The 20,050-nt window shown below is 41.3% G+C and overlaps 1 protein-coding gene across 1 annotated transcript; it reads right to left on the bottom strand.

The window, feature by feature from the left end:
- Positions 1 to 4,652: 4,652 nt before the first annotated feature.
- mlycd (malonyl-CoA decarboxylase) lies at positions 4,653 to 18,604 on the bottom strand. Its single transcript, XM_053886526.1, has 5 exons — positions 18,039 to 18,604; positions 13,958 to 14,070; positions 12,598 to 12,754; positions 12,179 to 12,331; positions 4,653 to 6,445 (listed from the first exon to the last, which is right to left on the bottom strand). The coding sequence occupies exons 1-5, from the start codon at positions 18,579 to 18,581 to the stop codon at positions 5,900 to 5,902; spliced, it is 1,512 nt and encodes a 503-aa protein (XP_053742501.1). The 5' UTR covers positions 18,582 to 18,604; the 3' UTR covers positions 4,653 to 5,899.
- Positions 18,605 to 20,050: the final 1,446 nt, after the last annotated feature.

A 20,050-nucleotide genomic window follows, 5' to 3' on the forward strand; every position in this document is an offset into this window, starting at 1 on the left:
AGCCAAACTGTCAATCTGAAACTGACTTGGCGACTGGCGTGAAGACGCTGGAGTAGATGAGCTGAGACGCAAAAAGAAAGTGATTCCTTGGAGAGGAGCAAAAATAAATAAGAGCGCTTTTATTCAGTTGGGTGGAAAGCGGGGTGAACTGGTGACATCAAGACCGCTGGTCACAACATTATCGCCAGGTTTATACACTGCTGCCCTCTATTGGTGGGGGTGTTTGTGAAGCAGACTGTTTTTTAAAATGCGTTGTGACATCACATTGACATGCAGCAGCTACAGTTTGGGGGAGATACGGTGGCACAATTCCATGTCATTCATTCACCACTTATTGATGTCTGTAACTACGAGTTGTGCTAGATTGATCCCACAGTGTGTGGAAAAAAAGTGTGGAAGAATTTGAGGCGTTGAGGCATTGGCATATATAAATAATTGAAATCAAAATGATGCATTGATTTCCTCAAATGCCACTGCACTAATGCCTGAGAGGATAACTGAGCAGCGAACAGTTCAACAATGTTATTCACAAGAGTCCTGCAACAGTCCAAAACACAGTCACTAATAATCAGGAGTCCAAAATGTCCATCAAACCAGGACGAAAACAAACAAGCAACCAAGGGAGCAGAAGCACACACGGATGTCAGGACAGCACAACTAAGAAGCTCAGGCACCAAGCCAAATACAAAAACTTCCAAGAGTCTGAGGTGCGAGGGCACAGGCAGGGTTTTCACCAGTCTGGAGTCTTGACAATCTGGCGTACGACACTGGAACCAGGTGGGATATAGAGGCAGACTCCTCCAGCAGGAGATTGCAGGATTAGTTCCAGCTGTATGCAATAAGTGAAGCTCAAAAGAATAGAGGTGAGGACAGCGGAAAAGCAGGAGCATAGCAAAACCCCCCAAAAAAAAAAAGCAGATCACCACAACCGCCTTCCAATCAGCCCTACCTGTCAATATGGAGGGACTTCTACATTCATTTCATCCGTATTTCTGCACGTTTCCCCAAAGCTCACAGATACAGACAAAACAGAACAGTACACCCCAGAAATAGAGGGGACAGTGTTGCTGCTACAGCCCAATTCATGGCTCTAATGAGACATGAAGAAGACATAAAAATGGCGGAAATTCTGCTAAATCCAGTCGCGATATATTTACTGGCCTCTCGGACCACCACCTCCTACAATGCTGCCTCTGTTTCAGCTTTAGTAGAGGTTATCTTTACTTTTTCCTCAGTTATGTTTGTTTTGCAGTTTGTTGTTGTCATAAAGTTTTGACTGTGAGCTGCTCCCCCTGGTGGATATATTGGTGAACAGCAATACCAAGTAAAGAACTCATGGACGTATGTGATCAGTGACAGAAGCATTGTTTGAAATGGACGGCTACTATTTCATACATAAGGGGAACACAAATGGTCCTTTAAGGTCACCCACATGATGCATTGCACACAAACTGCACGTACAATTTTGGGAAGATTTTCAGACTCTTTGGTGGTGGTTTTCAGTAGATTTCGACAGTTGAATTGTCTCTACCATTCCACCCAGGAGTGGAAGGTTTATTGACGCATGCATCCTCGCAGCTGCCACTCACATGTTGGGCTCTTTTAAGAAGTGGCTAAAACCTGGAAAAGTTAGCGTTAGAAAACGCAGCATACTATTAAATCACTAAAGTGAAACAACTTTCCTATGATTGACAAAATGTCTTGTTTCCAATTGGTTGAGACTGCGCATTCGCAACCGCAGCCCAGGTTCAATGTCACAGTCAAGACGTTGTGATCTCAGCGACCATCTTCCAGCATCTGGGGTTGTCACTACCAGTCAGCCTCCTCCACTTTAACCTATCATGTGCACCCACCACTCCTCTTCATGTCCTCATTTACTGCATCCATGAACCTCTCTGCTTGTCTTCCTCTCCATTACCTTTATCTCCAACATTCCTTTTTCACTTTAAATCACACCCTTTCACTGTTACTGGCACTCTCTCAAAGACTAGCAAATCATGTCCTCCGTGGAAATAAATTGCAAAATGGAAATAATCGCCACCCTGTTTATAAAGAAATGGCTGGTTTACCTCAAGAATCTTGAAGAAATAAGATGTATGCTGTGTCAAGATCTGGAGACCATTTCCAGATGCGTTGGAGGGGGACAATGACTGATCCACCATACATGTATTTGTGTTGCTGGCATTTAATATGTATTACTTTTTCTAGTTATTACACTTGATTATTCTGTGTTGCTTTTTGTGTTTTTTGGGTGGTGGGTCATTGTTTGTGTCCTCTTCACTCGGCCGCAAATTGGATGCATCTGTGCCGCTGGAACAATGATCGGCCTTGTGTTCCCTTCTGTGTAGCAGATGTGTGTTTTCATACTAGATTCAGCAAATGATTGTTTATAAGCACAATGATGCTCATTTGATTTCCCACTACATATCCAATGATTTTCAGTTTTAGTCATACCGCTCTCGCAGCCATTTTCCCTTTAAGGGTTTTTCTCTTCAGACGTGTTTCAGCTCTAGATAAGTCCCACACCGGGTCATGAATTCCGGAAAGCATTGGTCTTAGATGACTTGACATGTTTTTTGGTGTGGCAAAACTTTGTTCTCACAAAGATCTAAAAGGATATGAAGTGGAAAAAAAAAACATTTGAACTTGAGTGAATGAAAAACAGGTCTTAATTAAATCATCTGTTTTCCCTACCTGCTGTACAAATCATTGTCATTCCTCATGGAGTGTAACCAGGTGTGAAGCCTCTCGGTTTGAATCTCACGCATCTACCCAACAAATTCCACTACTGAGGTGGAATCACCACTTTGAAATATCAGACAGTTTCAAATTGATTGTAATTTCTTCTCCGGTTCATCTGCAGAGTAATACCAGGTTTGTCAGATCTGGTTTTCCATCAAATGAAGATTGGTCTCGGAAAAAATTTCCCTTTTGAAATTGTTTTAATCTGATTAGATTGATGGAAGGTGCAGCCTTCCACGGACCGTGCGGCGGCGCTTTTCAAAAGTTCCCGTGAAATTAAAGGCTTAGTCCAACTAACTGGACTTTGAACTCCAGTTGGAATATTAGGTGTGCAACAGAAAATATGTATTGTTGACAGACATTACTTTACATCCGCCGTTGTATTTTTTAAAAATATTATTATTTATTTTTAATATTACCATAATTTTTATTATTATTGAAGTAAGTTACATTTTTTGTTGTGATCGTTCGATTTCTGCAGGGATGTATTTTTTTGAACAGTGTTGCTTGTAATAGCTTTAATGTTAGTTTTCTGCTGTAAAAACCCAAACTTCCCAATTGTGGGAAGGCAGTTCTAATCTAATCTTTCTGGTGACATTTTGCTCCAGGTGGATTATGAAAAAAGGTATGATGCGCAGCAGCGAAGGGCTTTTATGAGGGGCTTCTCCTTCCCCTAGTTGGGCGGAGAGTATATAAAATATCTTTCCGGGCAAAAGTAACTAATATTTTGTTGACTGTCTCCTGGAGTCACTGTGTTTCTACCCTTCTTTTACTTTTTTTTTCACAGCACTCAGCTGCAGGTGTTTTCTTCCAGGCACAATGATTTTTTGGTGTTTGGATTTGGAGAAATTGGAATCATCAGTTCCTGAGTTTCCGATGTAATTTTTGAAAAAATTGAAGCAGTTTTTATAAAAGTGATTCCACTGAAGAGGCAGGTAGAAATGGCATCCCACAGGAAGGAGGACGCTCAAACTGTGTTTTGGCCAGCATTCGGGATTTGTGTAACATTCTGCATGTAAATGCTGAAACAGCACATCGTAACTACGTAACTATCAAAACGTCTGGTGTCTTTGAAGTGAGAGGTCATTTACATTTTTAAATCGTGCTGTTCAGATTACATTGAGTTGCCTTTAATTGAGATTATTGTTATCATTAGTGAGAAACTTTTTTTGTTTTATTTAATTGCGGATGCACCGAATATTCAGTGGTCGAATATATTCGCCCGAATAGTGCAAAAATATGGCAACATTCGGCTTCAGTGACTCATGGCCACTGAAGCCGATAACACGACATGAAGGAATGGGTGTTTCAAATGGAAAAATATATCTAAGGTGAAAAGAACTCGAGACCACTGACGGAATTCTCACAACCCACTTCACCATTCTCGAAACACCATAAAAATCTGGCAACACAATCCTCCAGTAGTGAACGTGTCGACTCTGCAGCTTGCTGCTTGGTGAGCTGGTGACCGAACAGGAGCCATTTAACTCAAGTGGAAATGATTTTGACTTTCGGACCCATGCCTGATATGTTGTGTTGTAGAGCGAGAATAGAATTGCAGTTTGCAATGAGTGTTCAACCAGACGATCTAGAGCCTTCTGTATACATTATTAGCCTGTTATACATTATATACATATACATTATACATATATCTTTTTTTGTTATTTTCTTATTATTATTTTTATTGGAAAGTCTTACTTAAGAAATATACACAATAACTTTCTTTATCTATGTAAATGTGTTCTCACTATTGTATTCAGTATTATTCGGCTTTGGCCAAGCATTTAAAATTTTATTCAGCATTCGGCTTCACTTTTTCAATTCGGTGCATCTCTATTAATTAATACACATGCTTTCACACCACAAGGAGTAATAGAATGTTTTTATGTAACAAATTATGACATGGATGAGTTTGAACTGTTCATATTTGGTTTAATTAGAATGTTTTTAACATGACTTCACAAAAAGACTCTCCTTTACAGCCTTTTATAAGATCAGAAAGAACTGAAAAGCCTCTGCGTAGTCGGTTATTTAATTTTGTAATTCAGATTGCAGAATGATCACCATTTCTCTGATTCTCATGGGAAATTTGAGGCAGACCGCTTTATTAATTTGCCTGAATGGAGGGCTGTTTTCAACAATTAAAAACGGACAGACTGATTCTGATGCAGCGCCGTTTGTGGCCTTTAGTTTCATGCCAATGATTCATTCAGAGTGGCCGCTGCAGCGTGATTGTCAACAGAACCTCATCTCTCAAGGGCATCCCTTAAACAACTCTCCTATTTATGCCTTCCCCCTTTCATCACAAGCGAACACCATCAATCCGGCTATTTACTTTAAGTTTATTTCTCACTCCATTAGTTTCTAGGACACAGAGCCATGCGCTGAGCTAAGAAGGAGGGAGGGAAGACAGATACGGTGGGTGGGGGCAGGGTGGGATAAAAGGAAAGTTTAGCGCCATGGAGACATAAAATGTAATTTCACAGTCAACTTGCTGTGATACATTATTTCACAACAATGGGCTGCGGACTGATATGAGGCCAGCTTGGCACCTGCACACGGCAGTTAGAACGTCTGTAGCGTCTCTCAGGAGAGTTCGGTAATGTGAGCAGCGTGTTAGAGATGAGAATCTCACCTGGGCAAACAAAAGGATGGAGCCCGATGGATCCACATGAGGATGCTCAAATGAAAACTATGAGCGGTCCTCAGGGCCGGCTGAAGAAAATATCTGTTGTTTCAGAGAAAATATTTCCCCTGGGAAGCAAGAACACAACACCTTCTGGATGTGAAGTCTTTTAAATACAGAAGTCCGTTGAGCGGTGAAGAAGTCCAAACATCGTTTATTCCAGCAGCTGCACTCGCTCATCGCTCTTGCCTCACCATTACACACACTGTTATCCAGAAACACGCTGCACCATTGATAGATGCCTCGTGCTTCATTAGCCGCACTCTCTCAGCCTGTGAAGCACTTGCACAATACAAAACGGCCTCTGCATCAAATTCAATGAGGCAAAAAAAAGATGCAAGCATATGCACTACGGAAGATGGAATCAGTTCACGCCTGACAAACTCTCAGCATTTAACAGTTTCTATTACTGGTTGAACAGTCAGATATAGAGATTTACAGAGACATTTTTAATCACAAAAGGTCCAGGTCTCAAAGTTTGCTGTTCTTCTGGAATTGTGACACAAGCCCCAGCACTTGCTCCGATGCATTGATCACCTTGTTTTGCAGGTAAAGTGCGCTGTTTGTCGACGTTTCGTTCAAGAAGTAACGATAGTTGACCATGATCCCACATGAATTGGCAGCACCTCTCGGGCTGACGTCTGCCAGCCAGTTAATGCGCCACATGGTGGCACCGTTTTGCAAGTGGAAGTTGGCGACTGGGTTCAGGGCGTAGCCCCGCCTCTTCTCCCCGTACAGGTACCAGGCACAGAGTCGCATCAGGACAGGCTCGAGGACGTTTGACAGGTGTTCAGAGCGCATCCATTCACTGGAGCCGACGACCTTTCGAAGGGAATCCATCACTGAAGCGCCTGGTGCTGGATCGATGGCTTGCTCCACCTCTCGCCACTCCTGCTCTGATAAAAGGTCGGAACCACAGCCTTCCTTTCGGTACTGGGTGAGGAGGCCTTGGAGCCAGGACGAGAACCCAGGGATGGGTGAGAGGCTGGAGAACCTCTCCATGTGAGGGAACTCACTCTGGAATGCAAAGAGATATTGACAAATGTTTTAATGAAAAGTTTGGCAGCAAAGGCATAGCTTCCAACAATGGCTTAGCGCCGTGTAGTGGCGGTTATCTTGCGATACGATATGCATCCTGATACAGGAGTGGTGACGCAAAACATCATGCGATATATTGAGGTACTGTAAGTTCAGCAATATATTATAATAACAACTATAATTTTAAGGGGGAAATCAGATTATGCAGTACAATATTATGTATGTATATATGTATGTATGAAAACGTGTTCATTCTTACGACGTCAGTCCAGTTAGATTTTCCGAGGAATCAATTGCTTCCTTAATCAACAAAATGAACTCCAGTGGACAAAAAGATAACGTCCGTATTTAACACGTCAAAAATGCAACAGCACATCCAAGTATCTATGTATTAAATATTGATCTAGCCCAGTGTTTTTCAACCTTTGTCAAGCCACAGCACACTTGGTTTATTGAAAATAACCTGTGGCTCACCACCAAAGGAACCTCAGACAAAGTGCACTTGTCCTATAGAAAATCCATATTCATTCTGTTGCTACTGACACTCGCTCGCTATTTTGCCAGGCTGTTTGCAGAAACAACCTGCAGAAAATGTATTTGTTTCAAATGTGTCCAGAAAGGGGAGGGCAAAATGGCAGCATATATCATGATTTATTTACTTTAAATAACTGTTTTGATTTTATCACTTCTTCTCTTTTGCATGATTTTGTTGTAGTTTTGAGTTTTCAGACAGATCCTTAGTATTCTTTGCCTGAACTTGCTTCATAAAAACAACTATTCTTTCTCTCTTCACATTTTGGAAGAGTTTTATTTTGTATTTATTCACATTTATTTTGTTGCAAATTTCGTTTTTCGGCAACTTTCACCAACAAGGATCCCTCCCTCCATCGCGTGTGGGAAGAGGCGCGCTGCACACCACAACAGCACTGCTTTGACTGATGGACAGATCTGCGCATCAATATACTGCAGCGAATGTGAGCACATCCATGTGATCTCCTAACGTTGGTTGCTCGTCTACATGTTCTAATTGACATGATATAATGTGATCATATCGCCTACCTCTATCTCTGGACAAATGAGGTGAAATTGGATCATTTTCCCACCTGACAGCCTCTCACGGCACACTAATGTGCCGCCGCACCCCGGTTGAAAAACGCTGATCTAGCCGACTTAAACTATCAAAACCATATCATACAATCAAGTAGTGCGATGTTTCAGCAAAAATATCATTACATAATCATGGCAATATTTGAGCGTATTGATATTTTCGTACACCACTAATCTTTGATCATCCATTGCTTTATCTGGGGACCACAAGGCAGGACGGGTTGACAGGATTTAGTGTCCACATCACACAACACAGACAGGACATCAGTCTTAAAATAAAAAACTGCTAGCACTGGCGTAACAAATAAGCAGCTCATGGGTGTGAAAAGTGTATTATATTGACATAATTTAGGGTCTTCATGAGTAGGACGCAAAAGCACACATCAGGACTTTCATATGGAATACCACTGCACCATGCTCTTCATCAGTCCCTGGTACTTTCACCTTCTTTTTTTCCCCTCTCTCTCTCCTCTCCTATCCTGGATCCTCACCCAGACTCACTACTACTTTCAGACATGACACTCCTGTCTGCTTTGTGTTCTGGCCTTCAGGCTGATAAGAGCAGAAGTGATGTGACAGGCAAGGAGTGAAGAGCCGTAGATGAAAGTGAGAGTGTCAGATAAATCCTCTGGAGACGCGCTTATTCCTGTTTGCTGAATTGTTTTGCCTTCATCTTACTTTCCTCAGCAATGTATTCTCTGTTCATTTGTCTCGTCTTCTCCCTCAGTTTTCTTCCCCCCATGTGTCATAGTCTTCTACTTAGTACTGCCATTACACCAGCCACTACCAATGAGACAATGAGTAATTCAGAAATAACTGATTGTGTTGTACGGTAAGTCACAAGAATTACACATTAAAGGCCCATTCATGTGGAACATTACGTTACGTATGTATCCGGGTGCTCTGTGTTCATTTCTTCGGTATTTCTGCTTGTATGTCCACAAAACTTGCAGTGACAGACCAAACGGAGCAGTACCACCCGATACAGTGTTGCTGTTACCACCTGATACTTGGCTGTAATGACACATGAAGAAGTCATAACAATGGTGGAAATTCTCCAGCCTCCAGTCACGATTTCATTTAACACCGTCTCCTTCAACGCTGCCTCCGTTTTTGTCTTTTGTGCAAGAGGTACACTATAAATATGCCTTTCACAGTCGCATGGAAGTACAGTATGTGATCAGTGACGGAAACGTAGTCTGAAATAGACAAGTACAATTTTGTACATACCTGTAAAAGGACCATAAATGAGGCTTAACATATTCCTTTATATTGAATGTACGAAGCTAATGGAACAAGGAAAGAAAACTTTTTCTTTTTTTTTTTTTACTTAAAAAGCTCACATTGTCATACATCAGACTATTGGACTTACATCATCATGCTCTGAAACAATAACATTACTGTAATTACCACTGAGATGTTGGCATAGGTTTAAACGAAGAAAAGATATTTACAAGCTGGCCAGTGCCGGAAGTAAGAGCTGGAGTCAGAAGCAAGAAAAACCCGCCCCATCACCTTAAAATCATGACTGTGACCTTTTCCTTCCAGCCTAGTCATCAATCCATCATCATAGCAGTCTGTCTCTGCGGCGCCACTGGTGCTCTCTTCACCCCGACATGCGGATGAAGCACTGTCAAAAAGTCAAAGCCCCCGAAGACTACAAAAAAATAATCACAAGACTCCACTTCACATTTGTCAGACTCAAGGGCCAAATTTTATCCCCCCCACACACACTCCATCCATTTCATCACCTGGAAAGTGACAGACTCCTGCCACTAGAAAGTAGTGTTTCGCAAGACTCCAATATCAACAAGTATTCCTGAAATGAGGCACAAAGTTTTAACTTAATAAAAGATGGGGAAAGTCATCACTGCCCTTATCATTTACCTATTTACTTACCTATGTTACTACTACCTAATAAACAGTTGTTAGATTGGAGTTAACATTTTTTAAATAAACACTTATTATTTTTAAAAACTAACAATCATTATTTGCATGTATTAGCTTAACAGCTTCATGACCTGTTTGTTGCGAACTGGAAAAAGTGCCCTGCACCGCATCTCAGCTCACATGAAAGGCTGCGCAGCGCTTGGGATCTGTTGCCTAAGGGCCAATTTCTCTAGCACCCCAAAAGGTGGAGAAATCTGCCCCAAACGTGAGAAAACACTCTTCTCCTGCCTCCAGGAAATACTTTTTTGACACCGACACAGGTGTCACATCATACTCGGAAATTGCTTTGATAGCCTACACCCTCTAGCTCTGAAACAAGACAACTTGATTCAAATATTAGATAAGATACTGTAGTACGGCTGGAAAAAAAACATTCTCAACTATATTGCAGTTTTATTCCTGACAAGATTAAATATATTATTTTTAATTACATATATTATTAATATATATTTCTGCCCAGAATTGTTTTTTTTCCCTTATGATGACGACGACAAGACGCAACATCATATCCGTTTTTTGGTGAACCGTTGGGAGGTCAAGCTGAAGTTTAACACTAGAGACAAACTGTCACTCCAGCTTGCCATTTCACAAGTGCACCTCAGACTGCATTTATATGTATATACATATGAAACAATTCACTCCCCAAAATATTACTGTCAGAACCTGTTCTGGCACCCTGTTATTGCACATAAAGTGCTTTACATATTTATAAAGACTGAATAATGCTCTGTATAATAGCGCAAATACAAACACACTCACCGCTTTGACCAAATGTGGGAAACTGTGATATGCATTTTTATTATTATATTAGTAGTTGATTTAAAAAGACTGGAGACATAGTATATCAAGGATATATATTCAGAGCTTGTTGTTCATGTTTTGTGTTAAAATGACTATTTAACATTCTGGTGCTTGTTTTAAATTATATGTACTGAGATGTGAAACTGTCACAGCCCCACTTCTACATTTTTTCCCCCAAAATACACGTTGAATTTTTGACAGAGAATCACAGGCAAAATAACAACAAAAATGTGTTTACTGAACCGTATGGTGCCATTAATAAAAATGCCCATCACTGAAAAGCTTGCAGCTATTTTGTACAGAGAATAACTAAAGTGGAAGCAGCATAAAGCCAGGAACTGGGTTTTATGGGGATCCAATATAAATAGCTATTTCCAATCTGTCTGCCAGGGTGGATTTTGATGTCCCGTTGAATGTTCCAATCATTTAACAAGTGTTAACGCTGCAGTGCCCAAACGTGAAAGGCTTTTATTACCTGCACCTAAAGAAGGATTGATAGGGTTTCATTTCACCTGTTTTACAGGTGTGTAAGCGTCTTCGTGTGAATGGCAGATAACCAAACAAGTGAGAGATTGATGTTTTATTGCAAAAAGAGAAAGGCACACTTAAACATTTGAATCGCAGTCAAAACAAAAAAACGCCTCTGGCTGCTATATTTCGGTACAACAGCAGATGTGCCGCACCTGAAGCCTGCTATAGACGTTTAACAGGGAGCAGCATGCAAGTCAAAAAGAGACAAACGTGTTGCTCCTGGGGCCGTGACAAGAAAGGAGATTATTTGAGCAGTTGTGCTTACGACTGTCTCCATTAAAAAAAATCCTGAAAATACATCCCACCTGTGATGCACGCATTGAGACATCAAGTGTTAAGACTCTTACGAAGGGCTATGAGAAAAACGAATAATCTGGCTTGATAAACAAAATAATGTAAACGACATTTTGGGAATGCATTAGTACTAGCAACATTTCAGATTGTAATTGTGTACTAATGCAAAACAAAAATTGAAACTGATGATGTTGCCTTTATTTGATCCATGACTTTGGACCCCTTATCGAGGCCTGGTAAACCGAAAATTTAACAGAATAACCGACGGCATTTTGCCCATGACGGAAAATTTGGTACTTGAATAAAAAAGAAAATAAGTATTTTTTGTCTGTTCTGATACAGTACTGTAGGCAATGTGCATTTAAGACGGGGTAGTGTGTGTGTGATCGAGCGATCATTTCAGCTATTAACTAAAAGAACGACATCCAAGCACCACGCTTGTCACGCGACAACATATGCGCTCTCCCTTCACAGTGGAGCGACAACGCCGGCCAACCACAAACCTTGTTTCATACAAGCTGCTCATCGCTGCAGTCAGCCTCGCAAACGTAGATGATGCCAAGGGCAGTTAGCCGTGCAATGCTTACATTGATGGAGCTGTATCCTTTCTCTGGGGTTGTACATGCTGATTTAACACCATCAATATGATCCAGGGTTGTCCTGGGTTGCAGTACTCCAGGGAAATTGGTTGGTTTAATCCAGATCCTAATCGGTTTTCTTGTGTCTGTGAGCTGAGGTCTGTCTTTATGAGGCTGGCTCACTATCACTAAAACACTTTGTCCCCAAACTTATACTGCAAGAAGTTGTTCATGTGCACTCCAACAAGTTTACTGTCAGGTACTGTTGTACCAAGTTATGGCACATAAACAGCTTTGTGTGTGCACAAAGAGTAAAAAATACTCTTTAGAAATAATAAACCATTTTGATATTGGTATAATGCATTGCCAGCAATACTCTTGTAAAACGTGTTTTAGATTGACAGCCCTAAATCTTGGCATACCACCTCAAGATTGATAACTCTCCACCTACCTGTAGTTCTCGCACCACCTTTTTGATGAGGTAGTTGCCCAGTTCCACCCCTTGGAGCCCAGCCTGAGTGGAAGATATGGAGTAGAAAATGGCTGCGTTTATCTTGTTTATATCCTCTTCTTGATCGACAGCCGCGAACTCTCGAACAATGCTCTGAAAGAAAAATAAATGTACCTTCAACACTTCTAACCTATACACGACAACAACAATCTGGGAACCTCTGGAAAAAAACAACTGGGCCAGTGTTAACAGCAACAGTTTCCGCACGTCAGCTCTGGCAGGCAGGCTTTATAGGTGTTTTCTTCACAGAGCAATAATCCATTTGTATGGCAAGAGAGTCCAGAAAATATCATATCCCAGATGACTATGGGAAGAGCAGCAGAAAATTGACAAAGGCGCCTAGAGCTAGAGCAACTAACCTGTATATTGTCGGAGATATCTTCAGTGAGAGCCACATGTAACACCACCAGAGGCTCTCCAGGCATGGCAGCGTGGGTGAAGGCATAACAGCGGCGGTAAGGGCCGACCCTGCGTTTCAGGTCAGTCCAGTTCCTTATGGGGTGCACAGCCTCATACCTGGCAGAGGGATGGGATTAAATGAGGTCAAATTCATACAGTGTAAAGCAACAACAATATATTTTAAAAAATCCAAATCAAACAACTAAGGCAGTGTTTCCACTGAATGTAAACAAGCATGGTGCGCAACACTCTTCAGAAAAATTATCTCTTTTTAAAGATGAAATTTCCCGTGACCAAATGTATTGGAATGAAGTGTAAATATCAAAACAAAAGGATAACACAAAACGCATGATGGAGTTGAGCATGGCAGTTTTTGGCGTGTTTTTTCAGCCAAATATTCAGAAAGACACCTCATAATGGCTGAAGTTGCTTATGCATGCAATGCCATGCATACTGTATGATGAGACGGAGGCGTGAGGACGGCTACAGATTGGATATTTACTTCTTACGATTAAAAACTAGGGTTTTTATTGTCACTAATTCAGTGACTGTCCAAATTTTCCCATCTGCTGCTTTGTTTCTGAATCACTTCCTGACTAGCCTGTTCCACGTTTTGTTTTCTGCTTTTCTGCGAGGGGTGTTCAAAAAAGTAGTAACCGTCAGGAGATCATTCTTGTCGTTTATTTTGCCTAGTTACTATAGCAATCAACAAGACAACTAATTCATTGGAACCACACTCAAAAGGAAACATAAATTTGGTAAATCATTCTATGGAACTGGTGCACAAATGCAAAAATGAGTGAATGAACGACACATGTTTCATTGTCATTGTAAATATAAAAACGAATTCCCCGGAATTCGAACATTGATTTAGGACCGGAAATATTCATACAAAATGGTATTTTAATTAACCATTTTCATTAATTGCATTATTACATGTATGCCTCTGAAATTATACTTCTTTTTAACAAAATAAAAATTGTATGTATCCATTAAGATATGGATGACAATATGAAAGCACCATCAAGCAAAAATAATGATTTATTCCAGTTCCACAGTTTTAAAACCCTGTAACATGCTCTTTTACGTAGATGCTGCTTCCTTGAGTGACATCACATATAGCAGATGACATGACTCAAACCCTTGCAGGGGCCACTGTCATATGACAACTGACATATAGGGGAAATAGATTTTTTTCCAACTGCTATGAATATAGAATGACTGCATACATAATGTCTTATTTATAGCGCATGTGGTCATTTATGGGATGTAAAAAAAACACAATACATTGCTATGCATCCTATTTCTTACTGAACTTACTGGCTAATCTTCTGCAGGGTCTCACAGGGCGACTGCCAAGTGATCCTCTCCAGTCGCAGCAAACCCACAGAGAACCACTCAGACAACAAACTCTTCAGAGTGCCGTTCAGATCCTGAGTGAGAAGGAAAAGAGAGCTTTGATTACTGTACGATCCATGCTAAACTGTGAATCGCTGTCCAATTTGGAAACCATAGAAGAGCAGCTCGAAAATTGTGCTTGTGTTTTCTCAAATAAAGTTTGATTTCTATATCAGATAGGGGCTGCCATTGTTGTTTTCACTGGACGCCGACAGATGTCCGTCCACATTTACTCAGTTTCCTCACTTTATTAAAAGTAAGAGCGGTTTCTATTTCTTGAAGGAAAACTGAAGCGGCATTTCCATTTGACTGACAGCCGAATTGCTGGACTTAGATTGAGAGTTATAAATAATTCCGCCGCAGTCCTACAGGGAGTTGGGAGCTGTATGGTCACCTGTTTTATTGTCATTTTAGTGTTTTAAAATGAGGAGTAATCATTTCTTTGTGCTTTCAAAGGGTAGTACAGGAGACGCTTTCATAAACAGCGTGCCATTTGAAAACTGTCCTGTTCTTCAGGAAAGGTCAGGCTTCATTTAAAGCAAATCTCCCACAAACACACAAACAAGCCCTTTCCCAGAATGCCCACAGAGATACGCAAACACACAAAACATCTCTCATATTGGCAGTTCCACAGGCTGACTTTAATATCAGGCTGTTCGAGCTTGTCAATCATGGGGACATGTAAGCATGGTCAACCAGTCGAAATGACTTTGGCCAGGAAATTCTGTCCGAATAACAATCAAACCTGGGCACCGCCGCATTTTCATTCCACCCCACAAACATCCTTCACACATGCATTATTCAAAGTGAATGGCTGGAACTTTTCAAGCTGGCAAAAGCAGTTCAGAGTGAGGAAGTAAAAGAAAGTGAAAAGTTCAACACAACTTCCATCACCGCTTCCACTCGTTTATGTCGGAGCGCACCTAACTTTTGAAGCTGCCTCTGGTTATTTAAGATGGCCGATAACTTCAGCCTGGCTGTCACACAGCACAACAGCGTGTAGTTACAGCCTGGAGCCCTTTCTCACCCACACAAAAGGAAGACCAAACGGAGGCGTCAACATCGTCCACCTCAAAGGAGAAGAGTGGGAATTGAGAAGTCAAACTTCCCAAGAAACCTCCCAAGCCACAGGTTAAGAGATGGATGAATAAAAATGAAAAGGTGAGTACAAAAAAGAAAACAATTGTATCTGAAACAAGCAGAGACGCAGTACAACACAAGGACCCACTCCAGCTTGAGCAGCAGTTAGATTGTGGTTACATCGAGTGATGAGAAATGCTGGGCAGCTGAATCTGAAGCCAAATGACCAAACTAGCAGAGTGCTCGCTGGTCAGAGAGTCCCCCTCTAGTGGGCAGTGAGCCATCGGGCTTTCTGGAGAGGGTGAAGTAGGATCAATGACACTTTATGAAACAAGCTTGGCTGACATCACTCCTGAGAGCAGGTGGAGTGAGATAAGAGCTTGGAGGTGGAAAAAAGTGACGAGGAACATCGGAATTGTTAACAGCTCCAGTGACAAGTAAAAGAGCTTCAAATGTGATGTTGCGTGACCAAGATTACCAGCTATTATTGCATCATTTCAACTGTCCGTGAAGGATACAGAAGCGTTCCGCAGTTTTCTAACTTCCCAACCCCACACTCCAGCATTCATCGCATCGACACAGGGATTTGGAAATAGCTAGTACATCATTATTACATAACTGAATACTTTTCCAAATTAGAAGTTGACTGGACCACGATCACAACATCAAAGGCCATCTATTTATATTTAAATGGTTCTTCCCAAACTGTCTCCTGAACTGGGAATGGTGTTTATGTGCATTTTAAAGTCTGAATTTAGCAGGAGTAACGCCGTAATTCGGTTTTCTGAGCCATCATGAGCGTCGACCGCAACTATTGTGCTGATATTATCAGTCACACTGAACCACAAATTGACCAAAAAAAAGAAAAAGACAAATGGCAGAAAAGGCAAAAACACAGCATAGGGGCCCTCACATTCAGGACGATTTATATAATATGAAATAATAAGAATGCTTTGTACAAGTGTCAGAACTGAATGAAATAGATGCATATCCAAAATATCAACAGATAGATGGGCTGATTTGTTAATAAAAAGTGATGGTCTTGAATTTTATAGTTTACTTTTTCATTTTTCATGGTCATAAAATGTTTTTTATGCCTAATCTTTTTATACCAACTGTATCAAAAACAATATCAAGTATCGAAAACCTTCTTGGTTATCGATACTGAGTTTGCAATTTTAGTATCGTGACAACCCAATATGCCAGTGTGTATTAGAATGCAGTGTGGCTATGCTCGACAATATAGTATCAGCCAAGCAAGCGGAACTTTTTCTGTATAGAAATCATTGTGTTGGACCTTAACGGCTCCAATGAGAGAAATGTGTCGGCTTATTCACAGCGTGCGTTCTTGTGCAGAGCCAGCATACCAAATTCCATTTTCTCTAGTTTAACTTTAATATATGATGTCAATAGGTCCTCTTGGCAAAATAGAAAACAGTATAAACCAACGATAATTAACAGAACTCAGTCAACTTTAAAATGCCACTGACTCGATACACTTCTGCACACCTGCATATTGCCTAGGCAGCCACAGAAAAAAGAAACTCAAATCCATCGCAACCTTTTTTTAGCTCGATCAATTCTGGCAATAGCAAGAAAAATTGCTGCAAGCCACTGAACCAAGGTGGTCAGCACAGAAAAAGAGAGCGGAGCCTGTGGGTAGTCATGACCTTTGTAAGCAACAAAAAGGTTGCAATGGACCTGAGTTATTGAGATGAATTACAGCTGACCAACTCCTCAGTAGGTATTAAATAAATATTGAACAAAAGACGAGTGAACTAAACCCAGGGGCCAGTGCGGAGCAGGGACTCTGGCCTCCTGTTGTGCGTGAGACTGCTATCAAATATTTTAGGGCCTTGGCTGGTGCTGAAACAAACAGCAGCCGTCCAAAAAATAAATAAAACAATAGAATGTCAACACACAAAAAAAGGATTTCTGCCCATTTTGGTAATATCAGGAGAATATCAGCAGATATAAACTCAACCACTTAATCTGCAACTCTTTACACTTTCACAAAGGGAGGTGGATTAAATTATCTTAAAAACGTAGAGCAGTCGGAAACAAATTGTAAGTAATTATGTCTTTATTACTTACAACAAAAGGGGATTTGTTATTAAATTACGCAAAATATTATAGCTTAATAACATTCCGTGACTGAGTGGGATTAATTGTTTAACTAAAACTCTGTTGTTTTGCAACACAAAAGTCAGATATAAAGAAATTGTAATTAATAACCCCCCCAAAAAATGATGTACATAGCTCCTTAAATGGGGGAGTTGGGCCTATCCCAGCTACATAGGTGAGACACACACACACATCACTGTACCAACACTGGAGGGCACATGTAGACAGATAAACACCAACAATTAACTCGGCTATATTTGGTACTATAGTCCAATAGAGTCTTAGTATCTGTTGAAGCTGTTTAGTTTTGTTTGAGCTTCATGTTAAGGCTTTTGTTGTTTGATTAAACTCTCGTAAGACTGCAGTCTTTCAAGTGTCCTGTAGCTATCATTTCACCTTTCCTCCACTTCTACTGTACAGAATGCTTCGTTCCTAGCGGGTCTATTTTGAACATCTACCAGGGCATGACTGTAAGTGGATATGCGCACCTAAAAAAAAACTTCTGGCTTTGGGCAATTATTAGCGAGATGTTTTAGTGCATGTTTGGCAAATAAATCACAATATTAAGTGATCACATGTAGACTTTAGGGCGAATTGGGGCAAAGGGTAGAGGGGAAATTTGAACCATGCACAGAGACACAACAGTTTATATCAATGAGGCACGCAGCTGACAGACGCCCTCATTTTTTCTGATGCTGACACTATATTAAAGGCATTCTAGCTATCGAGGTGTCATATAGAAGCGCAAAGCGCTGAATTTGACCCCAGCAAGCACCCGTACAGAATGTAAACACATTACCCGAATGTGTGGACTTTCGCTCGATTTTGACGAGAGTATTTCAACCACATCGGCTCTGAGATCCACCAGGAACTTCACTCCTCCTTCCACTCTGCTTATGTGACTCAGCAGCTGTTTGTAACGAGGAGTCAAACTGTACCGAAGTCTGTCTTCAACTTGCAAAATGGTCGCAAGATCCCTGAGCTGAGTGTCCAGCAGCTTCCCTGCGAACTCTGACACACTTTTGTGGTCCACGCCGAAGTCCTGCGAGAGCCTCGACAGCAAGTCCCGCTTATCGTCTTTGTCCAGGCTTCTATAAAAGTGCATAAACTCCACGCTGTGAGACTCTGGTGGAGGGGGACACTTATCTCTGGTTTCGTATGTAGGCAAAGGAGCAACGACCCTGGACAGGATCTCATCCATGCCTGGGATGACGCTTCTGGTTGAGTCTGTGAGCCAGCGCCGGCTGCAGAAGCCTGGAGTCCGACGAAACGTTGTGACACCTCGGTGTCGCCAACACCGCACACTGCTCCGGAAAGCATTAAACACGCATAGAGCTCGCATCTCAAGCGGGGAGAGGCGTCAGTCTGGAGGCCGCGACTACAAAAACATGACACCACTTCCTGTTTTCTTAAAGAGACAGTACATAGTAACAGAAACCCAATTCTATAGTGGAGAAAACATAACCTTCTTATTATGGCTTAGCATGTGGAAAAATAGTCTGTCAGTGAAATGATAGTTGCCTTATGATACAGTAAAAGTAAAAAATCGGATTAAAGTTATATCAATGAGGTTACATTATTTGTAATACTTAATATTATTTGCCCAATCTCTAAACTCTGGTTTATTTATCCTTGATATTATATGAATATTCTATTAAAATTATCAAATAGTAATGCCTCACTTTTACATTTTACTTTTAGACAAAAGTATGAAGAGATTCTGCAACCTGCTGTCCCTAGTATGGCAGCCAATAGCTTGGCCAGGTTGAAGATGAATTTCGGGAAAACAAAGAAAGCATTTGGACCAAATCAAGTAATTCTTTATTTCTAACACATCAAACATGGACCCCTGATATGCAAGGACAGTGAGAACCCACATCATCGGGCTCATCTCAGATGGCGATCGACTTACAGGAGGGAGGCGCAATGGTTGGCATCCTGGTGCAGCCACAACAACCTGGAGCTGAACGCCCAAAAGACAGTGGAGATGTCATGGACTTCAGGAGAATGACAGCTCCTTCTTCCCTTCTCATGTTGGTTGGTTCACCCATTTCCATTGTGGACTCCTGCTTCCTGGGAACCACCAGCACCAAAGACCTCCAATGGGAGCTGACCATCAGGTCCCTCAGCAGGAAGGCCCAGCAGAGGAGGTTCTTCTTGGTCCAGCTAAGGAAACTACCTACTGCCAACAAAGTTGCTGGTGGAGTTCTAGATGGCCATCATCAAGTACATCCTCACCTCCTCTATCACCGTCTGGTACAGCAGCGCCACCTCCAGGGACAAGAGCCGACTGCATGACCAATATGTCTCCAGGACCCAGAGACGTGCAGGTCGGATCAGAGCCGACCCTTCTCACCCTTGTTATGGACTGTTTGTCCCTCTTCCCTCTGGCAGGAGGCTGCAGTCAATCCAGACCAGAACCTCTCGCCACAAAAACAGCTTATTCCCCTTGGCCGCCAGACTGTTGAATTTGTGATCAGCCTTTGTTGTTTATTTTATTTTATTTTATTTTATTTTATTTTATTTTATTTTATTTATGACAGCACTTTATTCTAAGCACTTTCCTAGTTGGTGGGATCCCCACTGACCATGGCAATAAAGTTGAGTCTGATTCTGATTCTGACATCATTTCCATCTGTAGATGCCATTACTGCCACCATTAAATTCGTAGACATTGCCCTGTGTCAAACAGTGGCACAACAGACACAGTTGGAAGATCAAAAATGTTGGCATCAAATGTAGTTAAGTAGAAATCTTGCTCAAAAATAATACTTAAGCATGGATTCTGTGTGTGTTGAAGTTGAAATCTTT

This window comes from Synchiropus splendidus, chromosome 14 (assembly GCF_027744825.2).
Source record: "Synchiropus splendidus isolate RoL2022-P1 chromosome 14, RoL_Sspl_1.0, whole genome shotgun sequence".
NCBI lineage: Eukaryota > Metazoa > Chordata > Actinopteri > Syngnathiformes > Callionymidae > Synchiropus > Synchiropus splendidus.